Here is a 26804-nt window from a genome sequence, read left to right as displayed (position 1 = left end):
ATGCGAAATGTTCTCAGCACAACATTAAAGCTGCACAAGACGGTCTCCGCCTCCCCTTCCACTGGCGCAGGTTGGGTTTCGAGCAACATATATGTCGAGGTCATGATCGGTCCAGTTATTGTCTGAAGTAGTGTCATAGCCGCCACCTCCACTCCCTCCCCCGCCATACCTCCTCCTGGACCTGGTAGCGCTGCTCCCCCCACGACCATTGCCACCTTGATTTTTTCTTGCCCTGTGTTGGTGATGACATGTGTTTGCTCCGATGTCATAAGATTGTGGATAGCCTGTGCCGCTGGCTCTTCCAGACATCCTCTCTGAGGCCAGGGATAAGTTGGTCAGTGAATGCTGTGACAGTCGAAGTCCACCTGGATGTGGGATTCACAACTATTAGTTCCTTACTTCTGGATTTCATACATTTAGTAAACACTCGATGGGCTATTAAATGAAGTCATGTGTGAATTGTTAGGTTGTTAACGATTTAATCAAAATTATAAGTGAAAGTTCTCAACAAAGTTTTGAACTGGCATGAAAATTTACCCAATGACAGCTATGAGATAAGAAGAAGGCTATATTGTTAGGTCATTCAGGATTTAATATGGACTATGGATGAATTTGTTTGGGGATGGTTCATCGTTTGTTGATAGACTTTGGTGGAATTTGCAGTTCTATGCCCTTTACTCTCTACTAATCAGAGCTGTCATCAAATATTTTTCACTGTCTTGACTGTATGTGCTGGGAATAAATATACCAAAATAAATTGAAAGAAATCATTATAATTATAGCCACACAGAGCAGTCGGGTTGCACTTTAAAACCTTCATTTAGGATTTTTCCTTTTATTTTAGCCATTCACAGTTTAATATTAGGAGCAGAATTTATCTTTATTGGAAGCTATGAATCTGTGAGAGTAGTTTAGGGCAGCTTTATGCTGCTCTGGGGCATTATGCAGCAGTTTGTTGCCATAAAATAGGCAGATTAATAATATAATAATTATATTAGGACAATTGTCTAGTGTACCACATGCCCAGCAAATCAATTTCAGCTGATTGATAGTTCCGAGTGGTGTGAACCAGTTTAATATTTTTTGTTAGAATGGAAGAAAATGTGACTTTGCTCCATAAAACCTTACAAATATATGTATTTTGAGAGAACCCAAACATTGTGAAAATCCAAGACCCAGTCAAGATAGCTAGATCAGAAGTCTGGCATGTATAGTATATATTAATGCAATTGAATACCCATTTTATGTATCCCAGAGATACTTATGGTAAGATCATTATATGGGCTCTCCCTGGGGCTTTGATTGAACCTGCAAGAAAATAATGCCAACCAAATCAACCAAACCACAGTTTTCAACCCGAAGGTCTAAACCCAACAGCATGGGAAAATAACTCCTCTGGGTTTGAGGCCAGTTCCTTTCCCAGTGTCACATATGGTTTCCCAGTAAAATCTAAGTCCCCGAAAAATCACACAGCTTGGGTGCAACTTTAAGTTTCCAGAGGCATGCCTGGGAACCAAACCAGGGCCCTCTGATCAGTAGTTCAATGCTCTACCCCCTGGACTACCACATGCCATAATTCAAACCATGACTAAAATATAAATCACGTTTTAAATGTGAAATGAGATACATAAGCATTAATACAAGCTTGGACGGATTGTTTCATGTGCACAAATGACCCTAGCATCATATTGATATGAGGAGAGGTTCTATCTTCTTCTGTGACTTGGGATAATTGAAATAGATTTTTTTAGTACCACATTATTAACTTTTTAGTAGAATTATTCATGTAGTTCGTGTACATTTTTATATAAGTGGTTTATTACACTGTAAACAATTGAACTGTTTCGTTGCAATTTACACATGAATTTAAACCGTATAGGTATTTATTCTCTTCAGTTCTTGCTATTATCACATGATTGGCATACGAATTTGCAAACATAGTGCAGTTATGGAGTGCATTTTGTGAAATTATTATTTAGTAAGACATGCGAGGCTCATCATTTTTTGTAGCTTTGCATTCATTGTTGTTCAATCCATTTTTTTGATCCTGTGTACTAGTAGTTGTCCATCACCATTTAGTGAGAAAATGTTTCTGCTACAGGCAGAGCAAAAAGCACATTCATTCCTTAAGTGCATATATTATTTCCATGCAAAGAACCCAAAGTAAAGTTTAGTTATAATAAGTTGACATCTTCTACATTGCCATTAAAGACGGTGAACCATGGTTGTGCCATGTGAAATTTGTTTGCCTTTTGATTTCCCACTAATTTATTAGTCAAGGAATTCTATGTCAAATTCTTTGTCAAAATTTTTGAGAAATTCTACACCTCTACGGTCACCATTCTACCTTGTTAGTCCAGGTTGTTTACTCTCAACCAATGTCACTTACTTGGTCTGGCCAAAGGGTGTCGAGCTCCTGGTAAATAATTGTGGTTTGAGATGCCTGAGTAACTACGTTGGGATTGACCGTCAGCTATAGATCGATTTCCTCCAGCATTTGATGTCCTGCTGTGCCCTATGCCATCTATTATCTTTCCACTGAGGCGAGATGCATGAGAGCGATTCATTGGACCTGCTTCAAATAATAGTTTTTTTTGCTATAGAATTTATTTTCCCTGCATTTAGTTCTTTTGTGAAGGTATTTATATTTTATTCCACCTTTATTCCTGAAAATTCTTGTGCCAACATGGTGTTAGTAATAATGGTAAAATTAATCTTCCAACTTTCCTAAACTGTTTTGGTAGGTTTATTCAATAACTGAAGCATGATTGTATTAACGTAACTCAGTTTCATTTCTTGTGATGTCTATTGCCAATATCACTTAAATGATCATTAATAGGTTTCAACCTTTGACTAACTTGATTTTATATTTACTGAATGGAACAAACATTTTCAAAAAATGAAATGATCAGGAATATTTGGTTATAGACAGCAACTTTGGAAAGAGGCTAAATTATTTCTGATTGTTAAGCCCATAAATTTTGAATTAAGGATTGAAGAAAAATTAACAAGAAATTACTATGCTGCAAAGAAAACTTGATTGATAGGAAAGTGTTTAGTTGCTTAACATCAATAGATTTTCTTAATCTCAAAGAGCCGTGATTTTATTTTCCAAGAGAAGCCTGAATTGGACATATTTCTGTTTGTAACTTTTTAGTGGTAAACATTTATGAGTGTTCGCTCTTGGCTCTGCACTTTTGCATCTCCATTTTGGCATTAAAATGGTCAGGATGTATTAATTGCCAGTGAGTTAAAATAAACATTGAGGAGGAAAGAATAGGTTCTTCCTCCCAGAGCTCAATGTTAAAATAAAAGGCTATTCTCAATTCAATGAAACCTTCACAATTACAGATTCTCAGGTGTAAATATATGTTTCCACTACTAAATTTCATGCCATTCTGTTATTAGCTAAACTTTTATGTGTCAAAGAATAGCTTATTTTGGATATTGACAACGAGTTTCATCAGTACACAGAAATCTGATTTAAAGAATTAAAGTCTGATTTAAAGAATTAAAATCTGATTTGTGGAAAATGTTTTGTTATGCTAAGAACTTCAAAACTGCCATTCAATCGTTTCTCTTGTGTACTTCTTAAGCTTGGTTTTCCAATGAACTACATGTCATGTGTCACGGGCTGATATTTAAAATAATAACTGCTGATGTATGATACATCTGTCGTAGCCCATTATATTTCTTGTCTATAAAGATGTCCGAAATGGTCAGTCTTTAATCATATTTTAAAAAACTAACAGACCTAACAAAAAAATTCAGTTCTTTTCGCCTTCTGTATTTCTTGATTTTTGTAATATATAATTCAATTATAAAAAAAATCATGTGACTTATTTTTAGGGAGGATCCATACTATCCCTGTTTGACTACTTCATTAATTCCTTAATAACAAGGGAAATATTTCTCATGTTTTTGCACTTAGTATTCATATATACATATAATGATTTAATTCTAATGCTACTTCTTACTTCTATATTGATTAATAATACATACTTAATAATTTGCTCTTAAAACTTATATAACATGAAAGGAACTGGAAAGATACATATACATCAAAAGTTATTTTTGGACCACAGGGGTTTAGTTACATAATGATGTGAATATGACATTAAAGGTGCTGGTAAATAACACTTAGAATAATGCAACACAAATTGATATCTGGAAAAATGCAAAAAAGTCCTTAAGTATTTAATAATTCATCATTTTTAGTCTTCGTAAATGTGCCATGCAAAGCACGTCATTCAAACCATGCAATTAACCGTGACACAAAATGCTTAACATTCTCTTGATGGTATGCGTTTCTTTGAGAGGTGATTGATTCTTTTGTGATTGAACTGAGTGAAGTGATGTGCATTCAGGTGGGGATAGAACATAGACTATACAATATTCACAATCAGGTCAGGTAGATTATGATACAAGGATACATAACATTTCATCTTTATATGGTATAAAAAATTTCTATATTAATAATTTGAATGGTTTTCATATAAAAACTATAGCCATCATAAAATGGTTTGTTTTTGTTGATATAGAGCTGCCCTTATGGGATACCCAATGGCACATGAAATTATTGGCTGACAACCATTCAAGAGGAACTACGCAGAGTTGAACTGGGTATTCTTTCATCATCCATGTGTTGTATTTATTAGGCCAGTAAGCCATTTGGTTCATACTATATCGTTGAATGCTTGGAATTCAAAGATGAGCATCTAAATAATAAACTTAAGCTTGTATTATTATTAATTATTTTGTGCCTCAGTGCATATTTTGTGGGGAAAAAGATAATAGCAGATCTTTTTGGAGAGGAAAGAGAGTCCAAATTTGGTATCTCTGATTATATTTTGTACTTAATTTCTAATAGGTGAATTTTGCTTGCTCAAGAGAATGATGGATATCCCTGGTTTTAATTTACTCTAAGAAAGGAAAGACTCTTAAAGGTTTTGGGATAAGGGTAATCACCTGATGTCATTTGTTCTGGAAAAACCTGTGGCCTTGGGATGCTCCTTCCACTGTACACAGATCCCTGCTCCCAATCAGAAGCTACCCCTGTTCCCATGCCATTTGGTATTGGTCCAGGCATTTGATCCACCATAATTGTGGGTGCTTGGCTGGTTGGCATTCCTCCTCCATTGTGGAGGTATAGTGTTGATCGGTTGAGAGTTCCCTTCTGTGAATAGGCCACTGGGTGCAATGGATGGACAGGGACTAGATGAGGGTGTAGAAGTTGATGTGGACCAATCTGTAGTGGTGTGAAATATTTTGCATTAATATATACTCTCCTATTATAATTATACATCATACTTCTAATTATCACTTTACATAATGTATCTATGAAGTGTCAGTGCCTGGAACCTAAAATGATATAAAAAACAAAGTTATTATTTACTTCATGCAATTGAAATTCAATTAGTTAACTTTAATTGCTTTTAAACTAGGATAAATCAGGCAACCCATGAGTTTCTTAAGATTCTTGAAGAGTGCACATTTTTTCCCGTTTTGATCTCACAGAATTTAAGGTATGCACTCATACCAAATCGTGAAATAATCAATCAGGCTGCGCTATCTCAAAACTGTGTGTGTTAGTCAAACCTTTCTGAAAAATGGACCCAGTCATGATAGTCATGTGCCAAAAGGGAAGAGTTCTCTTTAGGAATTATGGTGAAGATGAAATAAGTTAGCCAGGAGTGACAAAATATGTCTCAGAAAGCATGGCATATTATCATTTTCATTTTAAACTTGTATAAGAATAGAGACTCATTCTCAAACTCTTATGTGACTGAAGTGTGGTGGGTTGATTCAGAGGGAGATGAAAGCACTTCCAGGTGAAGAAGTCACCAAAAACCAAATGGGACTGGTTAGACTGGCTGCTGCTCATGTTTTACTTGGTGAAGGAATATAAATTAAATGTAATTTAGTATAAGTGATAATTTAATTTTCCCCAGAAAAGATCTTGCTCAGGTGCAGGTGGACCATAAGAAAATGTGGAAGCAATTAAAATAGACACACCATTAAAAATTTAAAAACCCTGATCAAAGAGTAGTTTTTCTCGTCTTAAAAAAAATAAGTCCATTAAAGTATATAAGTACAATGTACCGCCCTGTATCTTGCAGGCAGTGCAAAATTGATTTTGGGGATGGGAGAGATAATTCTAAAGATTTACAGGATACATGGAGGTGGGAAGGAGTTATTATTAATGTAATCACCATTCCAATGCCTGGACCAAGACCAGCTGCAGCTAGGGCTGCCTTCTTTTCATTTACTTCTGCATCTGACCTCTGACTCTTCTTCTTCCTGCTTGTTGCCACAAATACTATTACAGCTAAAACTACAGTGCCACATATGGCAGCACTTGCTGCAATTGTGATCTTGTCCATATGTTGGCTCCCCCCTCCTGAGCTGCCTGGAGGTGGTGATCCATGGCTTGCTCCATGCCCATTCTGAGATGTGCGAACTTCTTTACACTGACTGTATGGAACAGTTTCGGGGGTCACTGTAGGCCTGTCCAATGATGTTACACAAACGACTATGCATTCCTGTTGGGAAAATTGACATGCATACACTAAAATAATGGCATCCTTATAGTTGTTTTCATTCAGTACAAGACCATTATAGGAGATAGTTATAACAGCATACACAGTTTATTTAATAATCTTATCGGAGAGAAATACCGAGTAGGTTAATTTAGTGAATTTCCCAACAGATAGAAAGGTACTTCAAAAACAATCAGGGCAATAAAATTTGTATTTATCTTGTCTTTGAAATTTATCTTTGGTGAACTGACTGCAATTTTGCCATTTCAAAGTTTTCTGGCAATATTTTCTTTGTGTATTTAGTGATTCAATTTTTTTACTTTCATTAATTTTAAGGTTTATTTAATGTGCAGGTATGAAAATTAAGAGAAGTGCCATCACACCTAGGCTTTTTGGAATTAAATTTGGGATATGCTTTTTTGCTTGAAGCATTGTTGTTGACCGTGAAGATTCCCTGCATAGGTGTTTAATAACCCCCTTTAAGGCTCAAAGTATTTAAGTTATTTAATGAAAATGAAATCATTAAATTCAATATGAAGGATATCAGTAAAATGAAGTAACCATTTTGTGTTTAAGTTGAACATCCTCTATAAAAACATAAAATTATTAAATGTAAAACTATGAAGGAATCATTTAGTTAACATAAAGGTCCCAGAAGACCATTTCTTGAAATAGCATGCAAGCCATTTTTTCATCATCCGATAATGAATTTGGCATTGTCATCATAGAACTGAGTCAGATGGTATTACTGGAGGATTTTAATACCTGCAAAGGGACGTTCTTAATGCGAAACTCTCGTTCTGATGGTTCCAATGGTGGACCTCTTCTAAATGTTGAGTCCCCAAATAGTCTGTATATAACTCGATAGCCAGAGGGTCGACTTGATCCTTGGGCTTTGTTGGCTGGTTCCCATCGTATGATCACAGAATTTTCTTGCCTTGCAATGCTCTGAACGATAACATCGATATTCTTCCTTCCATTGTTGTCATCTGTGTCTCCACCCTTTGTTTGCTTATCTTTGGTTTGTATTTTCTTCTTATCGCTTTGGAAATACAAAGTACAATAAAATATGATGAATGCGGTAACACATTTCAGATGCAATCTAAGATGCTCAATTTATAGAAGTTTTAGTTTTCATTTGAATTAGTGGAAATTAGAAAGGGAAGAATTTTCTCAAACATTTCAGTCAGAAGGGTATAAATGTATGCTGCTAAAACTAAAGTAATTCTTAGTGTAATATTATAAATTGTATAAATTGCATACAGGTAAATTGTTGACCGGAGCTTTAATGACTATTGATGATAGAAAATGTGAAATTTGTCAGCTAATTTATATCAATTTTCATCCGATTTTGTGGGAACAGTAAAATTATCTAATTCTTGTAATAGTACTATGAATAAAGCTTCTGGATGGGCAATTAATGGTTACATTTCCCAGGAATACTTACGCATCTCCAAGTCGTACAATAGGTGGGGTTGTTGATTTATTCCAGGGAAATGGCGTAGCTGGTGTTGAGGTTGGGTGTTTGAGAAGCTGTGGCTGTTTTGACATTGTGAATGAGGGTGCTCCAGTTAACCCTGTGGTTGAGTGTTCAGTTGTGGTATGAGAAGTTGTGGGTGTAGTCCTTGTTGATGTGGTTGCTTTACTTGTCGTGGCCATTGTTGTGGTCGTTGTCGTTGTTGTGCTTGCTGTTGTGGGGCTTGTTGATGTTTTTGTCGTTGAAAATGTTGATGTTCTTACAGGTGGAAACGGATCCAAACTAACGGGTGATTTGTATGTGGTTATTGGGGGTCTGTTAGTTGTTGAAGCAGTAAATACTGTAGTTGGACCCCATGGCCGTCTGTTTTCAGGGTCATCATCTTGCTCTTGGTTGTCTTCTTTCTTCACCTCTGGTTTAGCCTCTTCCTCATTTTCGTTTTCATCATCGCAAGTGAGCTCTATATAAAAAGAACACAAATCATGGACATTAATTTATGGGGGGGTTTTAGAAATCTTACCTTTTATGAAATGAGATAGATCAATGGGTGGAAAAGTGAAGAAGAATGAGAATAGAATGATAATGTTTTAAATGCTTTTTAAAATTCCCGCATGAATTTTACCACAGTTTCCCTCTTCATTAGGTGGCTTATTCTAACTTAATGATGTATATTTTTATGTTTTTTTTCCAGTTAAATAAAAGAAATGATTCAGGAAAGTAATTCATTTCAGAGTATTTTTTCCTCTTTTACTCTTGAGCACTATTCCCACTCTTGAATTCGAGTAGTCATGATTCTTAATGTACTTGCTAGGCATCGACTTAATGACTTAAGATAACTGAAGATTAACCAGAACTTCTGATTGTAGTATACGATTTTGCAGAATGCGTAGCTGTAAAACCAAAACCTAGTGATTTTAGTACATGTCCATGCTGAACCCACAGGAACAAACACTTAAAAGAAAATGATGGCTCCTTCATAATTAAAGTAAGTGTATATGCAACTCATGAGAAATATTAGCATTCTTTTTTTACCCTCTGCCTGAATGAGGTGGAAGGGCTTTTCTCTCAGTCTTGATGGACTCCCACAGAATTGTGGATCTCGTTCACGACTTGTGACTTGAATGTCTGTTGAGCCAGAACTTCTATCTCCTCCGCCTGGAACAACACCTTTCTGGATCCATTCAGCTAACCACCGTAGTTTGCAGTTACAGTTAAGGGATCTCCCACCAATGGATAATCCTCTTAATGATGGTGCAACTGGTAATAACACGTCTGAAGACAGACTTGGTAATGGGTTACCATCGAGTGCAAGCAATGTTAGTGATGGTGTTCCTTTGAATGCATCCAGTGGTATATTTGCTATAAGGTTGAAGCCAAGATCTAGAACCTATAGAAATTAAGGAATAATGAGTATGAAAAAAAGATTTTTTATTTAGTGTTGTAATAAATATGCTTAAAATCTAATTTAGTTTTCTCAAATATCAAGCTTGAAATCAACATATTCAAGTATACTAAAACAATGGTTTTGTTATGATATAATTTTGAGAAAATATCTCGTATAAATTGTCAGCAATGGGATTATTTTTATTTTATTAATCCTAAGTGCGGGACATTTAAATTTCCGTTACATTTGAAAAATTTCATGGATTTTATTAACTTCACTTATTGCTTACTTTATATGTTTTTACTTAAGGGAATATTGTGATAGGTCTTTGCATTATTTTGTCTTACCCGTAATTCCAACAGAGTTGACACAGCAGATGTGGGAAAGTCAGCGAGTAGATTGTTCAACAAGGAGAGAGAGCTGAGGGTGTCATTAATGCCTTGGAAGTCCCTAGGGTATACTCTACGAATGAGATTTCTTTCCAGATTTATTGCAGCTATTGAATCGAGTGTGGTCATAGGTCCATCATTTCTGAAATCAGTTTTGTTTTCTCCGCCAATCTCTCTAATTGAGTTCTGTGAGAGATCAAGGAAAGCCAAGGCTCGTAGACCCCTTATAGCTGCTGCAGGAAATACCCTTTGTCTTGTTGCCTGAAAAAGTCATTATTCTTTTGCATCAAACATTACGGGCATACTTATTAAGTCTTAATATATTGAGAAGTTGATTATGAATGTCAGCTAATGGCCTTTTATTGTAGAAAATTAGAGCAATAATATGTGTCAAATGGTTGAAGTATGTATGTACTTGAACTTATGATCAAGAACAAGTAACCTCTAAACCATAGCATCTAAACTTTATTACAAAAAATTGTAAAATTGCCTAAGGATAGGTTTGATCTTACTTTATTAAAGAAATAATTTAAGAAACTTATTAAGTCATAGGAATCCACTTATCTGTGTTTTGTTCCAAAATTTCAAGAGTTTGTATATGTAAAGGATACACAGAGATATTTAAGTCAAAGGTCATTAATTTATTTCAAGAAAGGTAGAGATTTTAATGTGCTATCCATTCTGAATTTAAAAGGCTAGTTATAATTTATGCATTAAAATAAGGAATAGATCTTTTAAAATTGTATATGACAGGTAGGAAAAAAAAGAAAGTTGACCTCTTTTCCCCATAAATTGACATTCAATAAAAAATAATGAAGTCTAGTTTTATGTTACAAAGTATGCATCTGTAGAAGTGCTTGATGTATTCACTGACTCTATTCTCTTTAAATTTCTTTGACTGAAAGTATTAGTCCAAATCAGTCTAAGTTTGTATTTAGTCATTTTAAAAGTTGTTGGAATACCAGAGCCAGGAATACCTACTTATGCGCAAATGTTAACATTATGGATAAAACTTAAAAAAGTCCCGACCTCATTCAGATTTCTCCATTCTATGCTAATGATATTACTTGTCTTAAATTGAATTAGAGATTTTACCTTGAGATCCAAATTCCGTAGAGAAGTAGCCAAACCCCGGAAGGCACCTGCTGATGGAACTCGGAGCGAAAATGGGTTACCACCCAGTCGCAGAGTTGTGAGTGACCGAAGTGAAGAAAAGGCTCCAATGGGGATGGTGCTTATACGGTTGTGGGACAGGTCGAGGAGCGTGAGAGAGGTCAAGGGCCTCAAAGCCTCCACAGGAATATTTTCCAGGAAGTTAGAATGCAGATTCAGGTTCCTCATGTTGGAAGGCTCACCTCTGTAACTGGACACATGGACATAATATCAGTTCTTAAAAAATAACATTGGCACAACAGTGGTTTCCTTCTAGGACACGACCACTTAGTTATCGTTAATGTGTTTCTATGAGAATCATGATTATCTGATCAATTACAACACCCTGGCGTGGTTCTGCCCCCCACTCATCTCCGGCAATGCTGCAGGTTCTCGGGATCCCCAACGATTTAATGCACATTAAATTGGGGATATTTACTGAGGAATGACACCAAAGTACTCACGTGGAAGAACCCGAACCAATGAGTGGTTGGAAAGCATCGGCGGCGACGCTTCTTATTTGGCACCCCGAAACCTGAAGACTTCGCGGCACAACTCCCGCGGATTTGATCAGATCTGGACCCAAGTGCTCCAGGGACGAGTTGTTGACGTAGAGGAGGTCGATGGGGACGGTGTTCCCGTTGGGTGAGCGCGTTGAAGCGGCTAGTCCCTTGAGCAGCAACTGGTAATCGGCGGCATCACACTGCACCGACACCTCTTTGGCAGAATTTGAGGCGCAGAGGCATGCCGCCTGCAACTGGGGTGAAGAGAGCGACCAGGGGCATTGCGAGGCCCTGGATGGGACGTAAAGGAGGATTTGAAGCAGGGCGAGATGCCACGCGAGGCCCAATCCTTTCCTTCGTTGTGTCTCCATTGCGTCCTCACCTGAAAGATTGTTAGAAGTGATGTGAAGGTGACTTTAACGAGCGGCATTCCATCTCACCAGCTCGGGTGTTCCCTAGCCCTAATTAAATTTAGAAGTTGGGCATAATTGTAGTGGATGATGATGTGTATTTAATGGGTGTTGGAGTAAACGTTGTTTGAACTGGGGGGGAAACTTAATGGGTTACACTCAATGGTTCGACGTGATGAGGGGAGGGAAGCCATGGACGATCTCCGGGGCTGAAATCGCGGACCCTAAATCTTTAGTGAAAGGATAAGGCGCTGATGAAAGATCGGAACCAGACCCGCCGTAACCTTGGCGTCAATTCGCGATATTGCCCATTCTAGATCATTATCATTCCTGGCATGGTCGACGCGATGCGAGATGAACACGGCCCGCGGGAAGAACTGTCGAAAATTCGGATCACTTTCGAAACCTTGAGGCGGGCGAATTTTTAGATTGAATGTCCTTTGGACGATTATGCGTTACTCAGTTGATTCCAGGTTTGGCAATTATAATTGTTTTCTTGCATATTGTCCACGGATACTTGATAATTTAAGAGATAAAAATGGCGGTAGAGCTAATTCAAATAATTCCAATTGTGACATCCCATACGATAGAAATAGCGTTAATGAATGACTCCGAAATGTGTTGCGTTTGCTTTATTTAGTTTTTAGAAATTCATACTTGAGAATGTATGCAAAAAAGTAGAAAGTTTTTTAATGCAGTTGATTGCATTAACTAGAAAGGAACGGTTTCGAAATTCTATGGGATCTCTCAGTCTAGAGGTCAGTGGAGGTATGCAGAATAACGTGAACATGTGAATTATTTGTAGTAACTAAAAAGCTCGCTGCACTTGTAGAAAGTACCGCTGTAATATTTCAATTGCGAAGCAAAGCTACTTTTGAGACCATGTAGTTTTAGTAGTTACCGAGCAGGTTTTCAACGGGTTTGCAGGCTCCTGCTTGCATTCATGTGATTACATGATCCTCGACAAGCTCCGCAGAAGGCGTAAATGTGTTTATTTTGCGCTATGTGAGTATTTAACAACACTGAACGCATTTGAATTGCAATATCCAACAAGCATTCTCTTCTGTTAAATATTATATGCATATAAAATATTTCACAGCATAAAGAGGATGTGTGTGTGTGCATATTATTATTGTCTGTAATCTATCGGATAAGGTAGGTTTTAGATGGACGCAAGTGACCAAGCGGTAGAGCGCCAATTCCCCCTGTGTTTGTTTAAATTATAAACTTTTAACTAATTTTACAACAAATATTTTTGGCGTATTTGGGTTTGTGATATTCCATCTGTTATTTGTCACTGGCAGATTGTGTACTCACATATGCGCGTGTAAATGAGATAAAGGTACAAATTTCAACAACTTCTGCAAATGTGCTTACCCTCCACCGTTTTGTGAACTCTCTTTATTTTTCTCAACGGGTAATGGTACTTTCGGGGAAATATATTTTGCCGGATTTCACAGTGAGCCTGTTCTTGTTGCAAAATTCTTGTTTTGATGTAGCTCTTTGCCCTCGTCGCACCTATAGATATGGGTATTTTTTGTATTGTCTTTGTCAAATTATAATCTCAAGTTTTTTCTCTCTCCTTTCTAATTTGGAATCAAGTAGATTGTTCGTAGCCGCTGTTTTACGTTCTGTTTGCGTTTATGCTACTCGTGGTAACGTCGAATCGTGGTTTGGGTTCAGTCGCTATTTCTTTCGACACATTAAGTACATGTAAAATAAGAAGACTTCTTGCGAGTGCCAAAAATACTAGAAAGCTCCGTTAGGTGGCAAGGTCTCCTCCGTTGGTGTTGAAACAATTTGTTTAGGTGGTGCCTAATGACCCCTCGGGTGTTGGGTGGCAAGGTTAAGGATGGGAACGCACGATGCTGTGTTACGTCGCTGTCAAACAGGTTTTCCTCCCTCTCTCACTCTTTATCTTTACATGGAAGCAGGAAGAATCGTGCGTCATCGCTGTTTCCACGTGCTGTGCCATTTGAAGGGTTCGGATCTTTTGGCGCCTGTGCCAGGCTCGACTCTTCGGGGAATGCTCTTGACCTACCCGAGGTACATGGGAGTGGTCGTCGGACAGACTTCCGATTGGGAGTCGAAGTAAAAGTAACCGTCGATATAAATTGATCGCTTTCCTTAAGGCTCGTTGCGTGTCGACCTAGACACGTTTGAGACGATATCAGTGGTCGGTCTTTGATTCCGAATCCCTCCCTGTATTTTGAACTAGTCGCTTAACGGATTTCCAGTTTCCAACCGTTCGTCTGCCGGCAGCAACAACATTTGTTTAATAGCCGATATATTGAGTTTCATTTAGGCTCCCCTTTGATAGAGTAACCTAGATAAACGCTCTTGGTACGATTTATGTATATGCCGTCGTCAATGTCATCTTGTTCTAGTTAAGTGCCTTTCGATCTTCAGATAATCCCAATTTCGAAAATAAAATTTGGAGGCCTGGGAAATGTTTATCAGTGTAATCAAATCCATTTTACAGACATGTAACATTACAATTGAATATGAAAGGCAAACCATAGTTGACAAGGGCACAAGTTGAAGGTATTTTTTAAGAATATTGGAGTGCAAATCGCATTGGATTGGTAAACATTGCGAATTAATATTTGCCTACATGAAAGATAACGACATTTTACCGGTGAAATCAGACGAAATAGCCTGAAATGGAAAATGTATTTTCTGGGAGAATAATTAGTTGCACGTTGGGGAGGAGTAGATAAGTTAAGAAAATGCCACTTGCAGGTAGTTGCTACTTGGTTAATGATCACTCTTGAATCGAGGTGTCTGAGCGTGTGATGCGAGTCAACTTGGATGAGGGTAGCTATTGACCTGGAAGAGGACTTCATGATAGTCCTGACGATGAACTGAGCGTATGGCCCATTGTTTTAAGGAGCAGATTGTCGGCAGATCCGCGAATCGCATTACCGCTCGGCAACAATGGCTTCGGTTCCAACCGCCGCTCCGCCTGCTTTTCGTTCTCCATTTTGAGGCTCATATCGTTGTAGCCTCTTTGGGAAATTCTCGAAAGAGGATGAGCGAAAAATTAGCATAGGAATAATATTGTTCTTGATGGATACTCGCCAGCCATGGAAGAAAATGGCCCCAAAACAACAGAACGTTTGGTATTTTATCTCCTAAGTACACACTTAAAGAAGGGGTAAATATTGCCAAATGACGCATATAATATTGATTCGGGGAGAAATTTGTTCTGATAGTCCCTATCTTTTCTTATGCAAGGGTTTAATCAACTGTTTAAGGGGTGGATCATTGTAAACTGGAACGAAATTCATCGGAACGCGTAGCCGTTGATCGTTTCTCGTTTGGCTATCAGCTACATGTTTTACATGCATTGATATTGGCTGCTGTGAAAATTCTCGTGCAATCATGAATATTATCTCTCCCAATACCCCTTTTCCCATGTAATTTAGGAATGTATGAGATTCACCCCACTGGAAGAGACAAGAACGAAGTACAGCAAATTATGTAATGGCCATTCGCCAAACGAGTCAAGATAATGCGCATGAGATTCATATCATGCACCGATTTTGTAAATTTAAGTCTACGGTCTTTAACGAAGGGTTTCTGAAGATTAATTTAGAATATATGTAAACGAATCATATCTTATGACTAATACAGTTGAAACACCGTGAGAAGCGGTTATTTATCTCTGATAAAGTTATATTTTTTCTCTTGATGTGTGTTGCCGCTCGATTAACTTCGCTTAAGCATTGAGACCTTGCCCTGGGCGAACTCCTGAGTTGACCTTAGCATTCGAATCGAAAGTATTAGCTTAAAACCTCGCTGTTATTTCCAAAGTCTTTACAAGACATTTGGTCACAGTTGCGGAGGATGTGGTCAGGAACCGTGTCGTATGTTTTATCACAATATATACTATATGATATACTTTATAAAAGTGCGACAGATTGAAGTAACATAATTGATATCATAAACCCACCGTGGAAATACCTTGGAAATATAATCACGGAACAGTTCATACTCCAAGCTCCACTAAAATATTTAGTAGAAACGCTATTTATTAACTTAATGAAGCTTTTTCTCCAGCTCAGTTCATCATCTTTATTCAAAAAGTGGTGGTGCAAATCGCGATTTATGAGATTCAGCAGCTACTGTATTGCGGCACTTACGACGCAGAGAGAAATATTTAATCACAAGATAACATAAATTCCCAACGGAGCAGGAATCATTCCTTAGAAAAATATATAGTATAAGTTTCTGGTTTTAATTAGTATGCAGTGTCGCAGTATTATTCATTAATTTACATTGATCCCTCAAAGTTTTCGGAGAAGGAATTGCCTCATTGAAAGAGCACTTTTACTACTATGTTTCAGGAAAAAATATCGGTGGAATTGGTACTTGAGTGTTTCATTTTGTTATTTTTATATTTGGGGCCTTCCGGCCTCTTTGGGAATCTTTTTGGCTTTATTAAAATTCTAAATGAATTAATCTTATATATCCGAAAACGTTTTTGTATACGTCCCCCGAACATGAAATATCCTTTTTAGGGTTTTTTTTTGTGGTCTCCAAGCTATTACCATTACTATCAAATGAAACATCATCTTCAATTTCCTTTGTAGGAAAAAAGGTCATGGAATTATTTTTGTGCATATTTGAAAATGGCTCCTCCCTCCTTTCGAGGTTGGTTATTTATACCCGCTACTGGTAGGAGGGAAGAGAATTTTAATGGTGGATTTTGGGGGGATGTGTTGGAGTTTAGAAGAGAGGAGTGGTAAGCGCAGAGCATAATCAAAGGGACCGGGCATCAGACCGCCAACTCTTGATGATTATGCTCGGGACGGAGACAAAAGAGATTTTTTTGTGGGTGCATCGCGAAGGGAAATGTTCGATGCACACACGTATCGGCAATCGCTACCTCGACGCTTACACTCCGGGGCACGCATGGCGCGCTTCCTCCCGCACGCCCCCGACTCACGCGGGGACCTCTTCCCTTCTTCATCCGCCCCCGAACCATTCCTTTTCATTTATTGCGTCAGTTCAGTTTGGGGATACCGTTACGGGTGAACGAACTCGCCCCGGGAATGCCTTCCCATCCACGCCCCCCCTTCCCGCGCCGCCTTCCCGCCGCTTCCTCCCCCCACCCTGCTACCGCCACTCCTCTCTTTTTCCTGCTCGCCATGCTCCGATCAATGGCACTCTCGTCTTCGACGCCCTCCGTCCCTTCCTCTCGCGAGACCTCGCGCGGTGGTCGTGAAACGAGAGGTGTGCTCGCGCGGTCGGTTGCCGAGTCTTCTTTCTTTCCTTCCACTTGCGCCCCATATCCCTCCCGTCACCGAACGAGGCGTAGAGAGTCGATGAGGGTACTGGCTCGTACTCCGCGAACCTGATGGCGTAGATTAAAAACCCCCTCCTCCCTACGTCCCTATCGCGCGTCCTGTATGTCGCACGCTACTATCACGGGCTCGGTGGCACTTTTATCCCCCTGGCTGGTGGAATAGGTGCCGATGTTAACAGATTTGCAGTGATAAAATTCGATTTTAAAATTATTGATGAATCTGTGTTAGACTCTCTCACTCGCCCTCGGCCTTCAAAACTGTAGGAAAAGTATACAAATAGTGTGTAGTAGATTGAAGTTCTCTTGCGCTCGCATTCTTTGGCGGGAAAAAAGTCGTTTCGTAATAAAACATCGTGACTTCCCTCGCAGTGTACGGCAAACAGGCGGTGCATATGTGAACCGAACGTGTTTCCAAACAAACCAATGATCAATTCAGTTATTGAATATTAACTTTTTTTCTGGATTTTAGTTAAGCCTGTGGGCGTTCAGAGGCTGATGTCTTATTGATGTGGTAATCTTGAGTGCTTTTTAGTGGGAGTTCTTCGTGTGCTTTGTCTTCCGTGCGTCTTAATACTCTTGGATTTTTTTCTTCAATCCCTGTTCTTCTCTGGCTTTCTCAATTGAAGCTTACGGCCCGCGCGTATTTAGCACATTCTGATTTCCTTTGCGATTACTTCAAATTTTCAATAGGCATAAGTCATCTGTGCTAAACCCTCAAAGATTTTTGCAACCCTTTCGTGCGAAGTGGTACCATATCCTTTGTAACTGCATATCTCCTTATGAGAGATAACATTGAAAAGCCATGGATGATGAGTAATTCTTGAATGGAAAGAATATGTGGAAAGAAAGTAACGGAGTAAGGAATGCTAAAGTGTTCATTTATTCACTAAGTGAAAGGGAGAATAGGCAGACCTTAGAAAATATGGCAAGATCTTTGAAGTCGGAGCAGATAACACTATTCCTGTAATCCTTGGAACGAAATGATGTCACAATTTCTATTGATTTTTCCGTAGTAGGGAAACATGCTGGTTTATTTCATCCTCGCACATTGTCTTGGATCGTACCACACTGGAAATAAAGAGGAATACCCAAATTTCGAAAAATCTTGTCTTCACTTTTGATAAAACCTTGCCCTTATCCGTCACGGGCATATATAATTTCTTGAATGGCATATTTAAGTTATGAGTTAAGTTTTCACTACCTTCCCTCTGAGCTAGTGTTTAGGTGGGTGTATGTAATTTTCTGCAATGTAATGCCTAAGGCTTAAGTGGAAGAAGGGACTACATGTCTCAATCTCGCCCAATTAAGTCGATAAATAAATACATAGTTTTGATTTTCTAAAATGTTAACAGCACTGAGTGGTCTAAATGTATAGGAAGATATATTTATTTACGAAAGAGTAAAAATGTGTAAAATACATAAAAATGTAAAATAATTTATAATGACTCACGAAAAATGTCTAGTTTATGCGAAGAATTCGACACAGTTGGGCATGAATTGCTTACAGAATTCATTAAGAAAGGGAACTGATGTCAACTGACTTGAATAAGGGTATTTATTGAATAAGAGTTGTAATGCACTGTATTTTTCGAGTTCCAGAGTAAAATCGTATAACTTAAAAAAATACAAAGAAGCTCGTTTACCCAACATGGTCCAGGCTAAGTTTAGTTTAATGTCCAAGCGTTAACGCAACCTTATGAATAGCTACTATTTAAAATATAGCCTCAATTCATCTTGGAAATTTAGTTGCCCATGTAATTATACTATGGTGGTGAGATGGCACATGATAGACCCCGACGCGTCAAGTGTCACCAGCTTTTGGGGGCAGATAAACACCTTCAAAGGTACAAGAGGAGCACAAATGTGTACTCACTTTCATATGCAGATATATCTTTTTTGTAATCAGGAATTTTACTTATTTCTGTATTTTTAATTTTATTCTATCATGGGTTAGGTTAGCAAATAATGCATTGCTTTTTTTCTTAGCACATGTTATAAGTTGGATAATGGAACGGGTCTGTGAAATGTGTTTAAGCTTCATTCAAACGTATGACTTATTTTCCTGGGGAAGATGGTCATTGCGTGCACCATAGCGCGTAACGTGTTTAATGGCGAAAGGTGCCCGTATACCCGTTGCCCGTTGGCAGCAAGTGCCCATATATCAAAGATGAACTTCTGTTATGGCATATTTACGCTTCTAAAGCGCTTAGCATAGTTCTTTGGTATTAATGGCTCATATATAGCCCTTTATTTTTATGTTTTAGCGTTGTAACTATCGAATGGTGGTAATTTTTTCGTGTCCCTGGGTACGGATTATCATATTGATGATTATTGAATGAAAAAAAACGCTGTGGCTTAATTGAAAAACAAGCATTATGACCGCAGCTAATTCTGGGAAATGAATAAAATTTTTCGTTCTCCGTATTGCTATCACCTTCGTGCGTGCCGACTTGGAAGTGAGCGACGTTTGCGAAATCAATTTCCTTTGGCATCCGTGAAAACTGTCTGATGAAAAGGCCGCCAGTGCCTCTTTTCTGCATTCGCTAGTGGTTGGGTTCACGAGTGTATCTGCGGTGCATTTCTTCTTAGATCAAACTGGTTTACTTAACGCCTTAGTGTATTTCATGTGTGATTAGATCAGATCCGAGCTGTCGCTAGTGCTACTTGTTTTTATAACGGGTTACATTATTCCGCACTGCTGGCACCTGCTGCAAGAAATGGACCTCATGCGGAAAGACTCCCGGGGGGGAAATTGTTACTGTATTGAAGAGGCGATTTATTTTCTCCAGGCCCTTTAACGGGAAAACGGCGGCTTGCAAATCCGGGAAGGTCCAAACTCGTTTTTATTCATCGGAAATGATTTGAATTTCAGTTATATTCCTCGTAAATTCATGTTCTAGATTATTTCGTGTTGACAATGTAAATTTTCGGGGGGTACCTTTTTTTCCAAACGTGACTAACTTAACGCGTATTCTGTCATCAAAATTGTGATGCAATACAAGAAAACTCCTTGCGTTACGCAATAGACGAGTGACCTATGCACGCTCTCCAACATAGGTCCTAAGTCAATAAATTATTTGATACCCTCAAACAGATAATAAGACGATAAGAACTGATGGTGTGTGTTGTCTCATGAGTTGTATCCACGTGTTCATTCATTTTACGGGGAGAGTTGAAAAAAAACTTGCCAATAACATTAGAAAAAATGGGACTTCTAAGAAAACCGGTATTTTTCCCTAAGTTTGTTGCTATTCGCATTCCTTGTATCCACTGAATTTTATGAAGGTAATTTTTTTTTCACTGCTTCATGGAATCGACTTGAATAAATCTCATGAGAGACCTCGTTAAAAATTTTGCTGTGCGTCTTCGTAGCATTTCTTTTGAAATAGTGGTACGAATCTTTTGACTTATTGTTTTTTTTGTCGACTTTTTGAGTTTTACTGGAAGAATGACTATGAGCATTAATGTCGTGATGTTCCTTTACAATCACCTCGTATTGTCTTGTCTGTTGCCTGAAAATTTCCCCAAAAATAAGTAGGAAATAAAGTCTTCCGTGACGTAAGCAATAAAAAAAAATAATGGTTCACCTCGGGTGGTAAAGAGACGAGGTGGTGCATCTGGTGAGTTGTTTGTGGAGTTCTAACGAGCGACCAATTTTTTCTGATATTGTGTCTTCAATATTTTTTCCACCGCTCTAGTTTCAGTATCATCTCAGTCAGTCCCGTTCTATTCCGTGCTAATAAAATGTGGTCTAGAAATGAGTTTTCCATTGAACAAGAGTGTTGTTCATTCTGATTTGGAGGGAAAATAATGTGCTAGTTTGGAAAATTTGGAGCAGTTGATTTTTTTGTGGTGAACCGCGTATAAAAGTTGGCATCAATTTTTTTTCAGTCTAAATCTGATGGGACCTCGATCGACTGATGGAACCTACTTATTTCGGGAGAATGGTTGTCCTGATATCTGAAAAAATACTTCGGATTTTCCCCAGATACACGATTGTGTTTGCTTGTGATGTTTAAGAAACTTATATAAGGAAACTGTCTCATGTTGGTTGACTTGCTCCCTTCACCGGTGTCGATCGATTGCATGTATATAAAATTCAGTAATCTTACGAATTCAATGATTCTGAAAATAGTGAGTTTCACAGGGCCATGTAAATTAATAATCAGGTCGTAAAGGCTATATAATTAATGCGGTGGTTAATATTATTGTGTACGCATAAAATATTCCCTCATTTTTCTTGCTGTAATATTTGCATTTGTAGCTCGATGTCCGAGGCTTGTATGGTGCTTACGAGAAAATTTGCTCATACATTGGTACTTGAACGGTTTTACTGTGTACAATCCGATTACGTATTTCCGTCAGAATCTCCATGGAAATGGCAAGCACAAATAATTTGCAATAAAATGTGGAAAAAACATTATTTCATTGGGCATGATGCATGCATCTATCCTACCGCTACTGAATTAACCCACCTATATCTAATGGATCTGATATCTGCTGTCACCTCTTTAATTATTTTCAATTGAAATTATATTGTAAAATTCAAGATGACTTGAATCTTAAGATAGAATTTTGCTCGGGCGTCTAAATTAGTGATTGAATTTGGGGATAAGGAGAGGGTTAATTTCTATTAGATTGTACACACGTTATGCAATGTCTTCTCTCTATTTCATCAAACTAAACATGCCTGGAGTACAAATTTTTCCCTATCCACGGCTTAGTATTTTCTGTTTCGCGCCCTTAGTTTTTTCTGTTTCGCAAATAGTTTCTGTTGTTTGCGATTTTTTCTTTTGCCCGTGGCGGAATGTTACATTTTTTAAATTGCAGAATTGTTCAGCATGCAGCCGTTCATTATTTACCCATATCACTGGCCAAATTGCCAACTATTATTCTCCTGCTGGACGGCTGAGGCCCTAGATGTTACCCGCATGTGGGCGATCGTCACAGTTATATGGCGGCGCTCATTGGTGCAGACCGCTTTCAGCCTGCCTCTTAGTTAACTTCCGTTCTGGAGGAGTGGAATCAAGAAAATTTAGGGCACTGGCGGGGTAGAAATTATGGGGGTATAATATAGCTCACCAAAAGCGACTGCTTCCCTTTTCCCCTTCTCTATAGTCCTTTTGGTGAAAACTTTTACATGCTCAGAAATTCATTTGGTTGTTAATGCAGATTATTTATTGCCTGCTACAGTGAGCACGTTTTTATTCTTTTAGAATAATCAATTCGAATGTATTATAATGCATTAATCTGACCGAAGTGAATTTCTTTTTTTTAATCGTCAATATTCATTTTTTCGGGAATTAATTTTCTTAATTTATCGATTCTTTCTATGTCATGGTTGGTTTCGTTGATATTTCATTAATTAATCAATATCCTTCGATAATTATGAAATAATTTAATGCGGAATAAAACTCCTGTGAATATGTAAAGGCCTTGTGTATGTGCAAGGAGGAGAAAAGGAGTTTTTCCTCCAATATTCTTAATTTAGACAAGCCGCAAGAGTTCATTATTTTTTATTTCATTATTAATTGAGTATTATCATTTCGTAGTCTATCGTTAGGTTGGTATTAGATGGGCACACACGCCTACATTTTTTAGCCTCGCCCAGGAGACAACCTGCCCCGCACTAGAATGGACCCTTCTTCAATTCCGTATATATTCTACCTCTCTTCGTTCCGTGCAACATTCCCTTCCTTTCCCTTACTCGCTAGCCTAACGTTTTCCTCCTCTCTATCACAGTCTTTAATATCCCATCGCCGATCAAAATGCTCCGCTTCCACCTTTCCTGCCACCAATGGATTTCTCTCAACAATCCCCTGTCATCCCCCACCATACCTTGTACTTCTCTCCCTTTGCTTTTCTGTCCGTTCATTTTACTTTTTCCATCCTTCTCCACACCTATGTCTCAAAATCATTCTATCTACGCCTATCAGCTTGCTTCAGTGACCAAGTTTCCGCATCACACAAAACCACGCTTCATATCAAAGTTTTAACGAGCGTTTTCTTAGCATCATCACTCAACGTCCCTGTCGTCAATTCTCTCCTTGTGAAAGCTTCTTTGCCTAACGCAATTTTTCTCCTTAAATCCCTACTACTTTGACCATTTGGGTTCAGAGCACCGCCGAGATAGATAAACTTCCATCTGCTGTAGTTTATGAACTCCCAATTATTCTCATCATCTTGGTTGGAAACACTTCCAAGATAGACGTATGTAAACTGTTCTACCTGCTCTAGCAGTTGTCCTGTTTTAACGATTTGGTGTTTAAACATACAAAAACTGTTTCGTTAAAAGTTAGTTTGGGAGCTCCGGTAACGAGAACAGAGTTTTCAGTGGAAGGGAAATCTTAATTTAGTCTCATTTAATCAGCCAATTTATTATTATAAGTAGTTTCCTCAACATAAAAAACTTCCCCCATGAAAGAAATAATGGAGCTGCAAATATATCAACCTTATTGATCTCTGCCCTCGGCATAAATTTATAGTACAGGAACCTGGTCATTTCTTCATACGTGGGGTGAACTTCGTAAGCTCTGGTAGTAAACCATTAAATTCTCAGGGGAGAATCAGGAAATCTCCCCAAAAATTATAATAATAAATAATATGAGGAAATCAGGTGCATAACTGTAAAAGGCTCATGGCGTCATGAGCCAACCCGCGAGATTATCCCCGCAAATATTTTATGGCACTTAATTCGTAAGGCCTAAGACTACTGAAGTGTTTACGTAAGGATCATCAATTTCGTGAAGATGAAGGGATCCAGTGGCGATCGGCGGATCTCGCCCGACCTGCCGCGTCCACTCTCCCTCCCCCTCTCTCCGCAAGTTGACCTTCCCTTTCAACTCGTAACCACCACACACGGCCGGTTGGCCGTTATGCCATTCGATCCCTTCCAACGCATTACTCGCTTACTTCCGGTTCTGCTCGAAAGTAAGTTGGCGATTTATCGCGAAGTCGTCGTAGCCACGGCGTAACAGGCCAAAATGACTTCTTTCTCCCTCGCGTCAAAGGTACCGTAACCTGACTCCTCTCAGTAAAAACTTGTTTATTCGACTGTCGCATAGAGGAGGCTTGCTATAATTTGAATGTTTAATACGCAGTGTAGCGTTGCTTTTGGAGAAATGGATGTCGTCTTTATCAGCGATGCTTCATGATATTCTCAAGATTTTGAAGGGTATTTTTGTTTAAAGGCGTTTTCTCTTGTTTTTACTCCTAGAAATATCGGGCAAAATTTTATGGGATGGCCTTAAAATCAAAACAGGTTTATCTTATCGTGACAGTTTTAACAGCTGAAATAGAAGCACCTTTAGAGTCATTAGGGCGGGGAAGCAAAAAAATCGCTGAAGACATTTATACAACTACGGATGATAATGAGAATTTCGCTGTGTAAAAATCATTCGCCTTGATCGGAATGCAGCTACGGAAAGGTGGGTTAGACAAATGCAGGCAGAGTTGTGGAATTGAAATGTGGAGAGAATCCCCGCCTTATACGAAGCCTCGCCTCCTAATGGTCTGTTATTTACAAGAAGCACCAATGGGTTCCCTAGTTAACATCGCACCTGACGAGCGTAGTAATGCACTTGGTGTCTCACCCTCACGACTACCAATTAGGACTAGAATGCATGTGTAAATGGTGCCGCCGCCTGAAATTTAAATCCGGGTAGTCATTGTGGAACGGTAAATACTACTATATAATAGCCTACAGGGAATGGATTCCGCGTATCGATCCAATGAATTCTGCATTTTACAGACCTATCCGTCGATTTATCTCATCTAACGCCCTGTGAATTTATCTCCGATTGACCTGGTGCTGATGCAACGAAAAGTGAACCGTAAGAGCAGTGTTCTTGAACAGTAGATTTAGTTTGACGGAATTCTTGAAGTTATAATTTTCTCAGCACTGCATTGTTTGTTCTTTTTGGGGGATTCCACATTTTAATTCATAACTTTTTGTCACACGATTCTGTCGCGTTAACTATCTCCAAACATTTGGCGCCACCACTGAGTAATAATATCTTGGCATTATTAACGTTCAGGACGCATGAACGCTTCGGGAACCGCAACTTTGAATGCATTCAGGCTAATCAGTGACCAGTTTTCGTAACTCTTAAATAATTCTCACTGGACGCGCGAACGTGTAGTTCATAAAACCATGACTGCTATGCTTAATGTTCGTGAACTCTCTTCATTCTGTACACAACGATGGTAAATCTAGGACTATGAGATGTGCGTCGAATGACTGTTACGAATATACGAAACGTCGTAAATTCCTCAGCTGGGACCAACTTCTCCCATTCCTCTTCTGGGCCCTAGATCAGTGACTGACGTCGCCAGGCCCTACTCATAAGACTCGCGATTTCCACCGCACTTTGTAGTTTTGCACGTGAACTATTGCTAATTTGGGTCCATCTTCCGTTCCTCTAGTTTTTTTCAAGAAAGCGCGTCGCGATGGAATGATGGATAAAATCGATGACCGGCGTCCGTCGACATTACTCTGCTCACCTTAAATTACGCAGGTGCCTCAACCAGGTCGAAATGATACAATTTTTGCATTGACTATGTGGCGTTGACTAGCACAGACAACCCATCTTTCTGGTCGAAGAAATAACTATTATTAAATCCAGATTAGCGTCTGCTCACATTTTTTAAAATGGTTTATACTATATAATTCCATTAGTTTTATATTCCTCCTAAATTCATTTCAGATACACCAAACGACTGATTAATATAGTTCTGAGTTGTTATGACAACTTATAATCGTACCACGTAACCAATAATTTATTTAAGGACCCAATACAAAAATTCCTTTTGAGAAGTCCTCTCCTCACTCCGCTGTATCGTTGGTGAAGCAAGCAGCCTTGATCTATGAAACTATTTCACTAAGATACATTAATCATTCTGATTAGTGTTCTTCCATTTTCGCGCTCTGTTTTTCAAAAGGAACGTATTATTCTTGAGCGTCATAATTATTACGAATATCATTTAAGGTATGTGCGATTGGCCCCTTATTTATTCGTAATTAAAGAAGTTTTCTCATCAAGTGGTCGTCTCCAGTCCTCTGATCTCGGCTATCCCAAAGCGCTTCGCTTTCTTAGTTTCCGTTTTAATAGAGTGTGAAAAACCTGACGTAATTTGCTTTCATGCTCCTCTATCGAAACTAGGATTGCGCCTATTTATTTCATTTCGCCTCGCCACACGTTCTAGTTTATTGGTTTTCAAGCTTCATTGCATTTGTATGCGGGGTCGGGCCTCCTATCGATAAACACGGGGTAGCGAATTTGTTTTGGTTGTAATTATTGTGAGTCCCTGTATTCCCTGAACCTGAGATTGCGTTCCTTGTGTGGCGATAGGATATCACTTTTGTAGTATTCCTGAACATTCTTCTTTCTAACTATTTGACGAGCATCCGCTCATGATTTGTTCATAAGTTTATTATTTAATCATCCTTAGATTGGTTATTCGTAATCCTCCACGCCAATCTTCTCATTCCCTCGTAGGCTGTTATCGGATGCTGATATAGTATCTCCCATCCCTATCTCGTTCATGTTTCTCGTTATTCATTCTCGGTGGCAAATTAACCTAGACTACAGGGCACGTAATAATTGAATTACTGCTAAAAAAAGTCATTCTTGGCATTCC

General features: G+C 38.6%; 2 protein-coding genes across 2 annotated transcripts in view; one reads left to right on the top strand and one right to left on the bottom strand.

Moving 5' to 3' along the window:
• Window positions 1-26804, top strand: part of Rab3GAP1 (RAB3 GTPase activating protein subunit 1) — a 130473-nt gene that overhangs the window by 13642 nt on the left and 90027 nt on the right. The window lies entirely within an intron of this gene.
• On the bottom strand, window positions 25-11815 carry haf (leucine-rich repeat and fibronectin type-III domain-containing protein hattifattener). The gene is made up of 9 exons (XM_071591650.1): window positions 11406-11815; window positions 10885-11152; window positions 9748-10050; window positions 9049-9403; window positions 7987-8476; window positions 7305-7581; window positions 6213-6542; window positions 4969-5248; window positions 25-365 (listed from the first exon to the last, which is right to left on the bottom strand). Exons 1-9 carry the CDS (start codon window positions 11813-11815, stop codon window positions 25-27), a joined length of 3054 nt encoding a protein of 1017 aa, XP_071447751.1.

Source organism: Hetaerina americana, unplaced genomic scaffold (assembly GCF_022747635.1).
Source record: "Hetaerina americana unplaced genomic scaffold, ioHetAmer1.1.p SCAF_5, whole genome shotgun sequence".
In the NCBI taxonomy this organism is placed as follows: domain Eukaryota; kingdom Metazoa; phylum Arthropoda; class Insecta; order Odonata; family Calopterygidae; genus Hetaerina; species Hetaerina americana.
The sequence above is the reverse complement of the archived record's forward strand: the minus strand, read 5'-3'. Positions and strand labels throughout refer to the sequence as shown.

Bases quoted from the DNA above. Each gene is read 5' to 3' on its own strand.
- haf (XM_071591650.1), bottom strand. From the start codon at position 11,815: ATGGAGACACAACGAAGGAAAGGATTGGGCCTCGCGTGGCATCTCGCC. The intron at 6,543-7,304 runs GTATTAAAATCC...TTTTCCCAACAG, and splicing joins TTAAGAACGTCCCTTTGCAG to GAATGCATAGTCGTTTGTGT. The intron at 5,249-6,212 runs GTGATTACATTA...ACACCACTACAG, and splicing joins TTGGTCCAGGCATTGGAATG to ATTGGTCCACATCAACTTCT.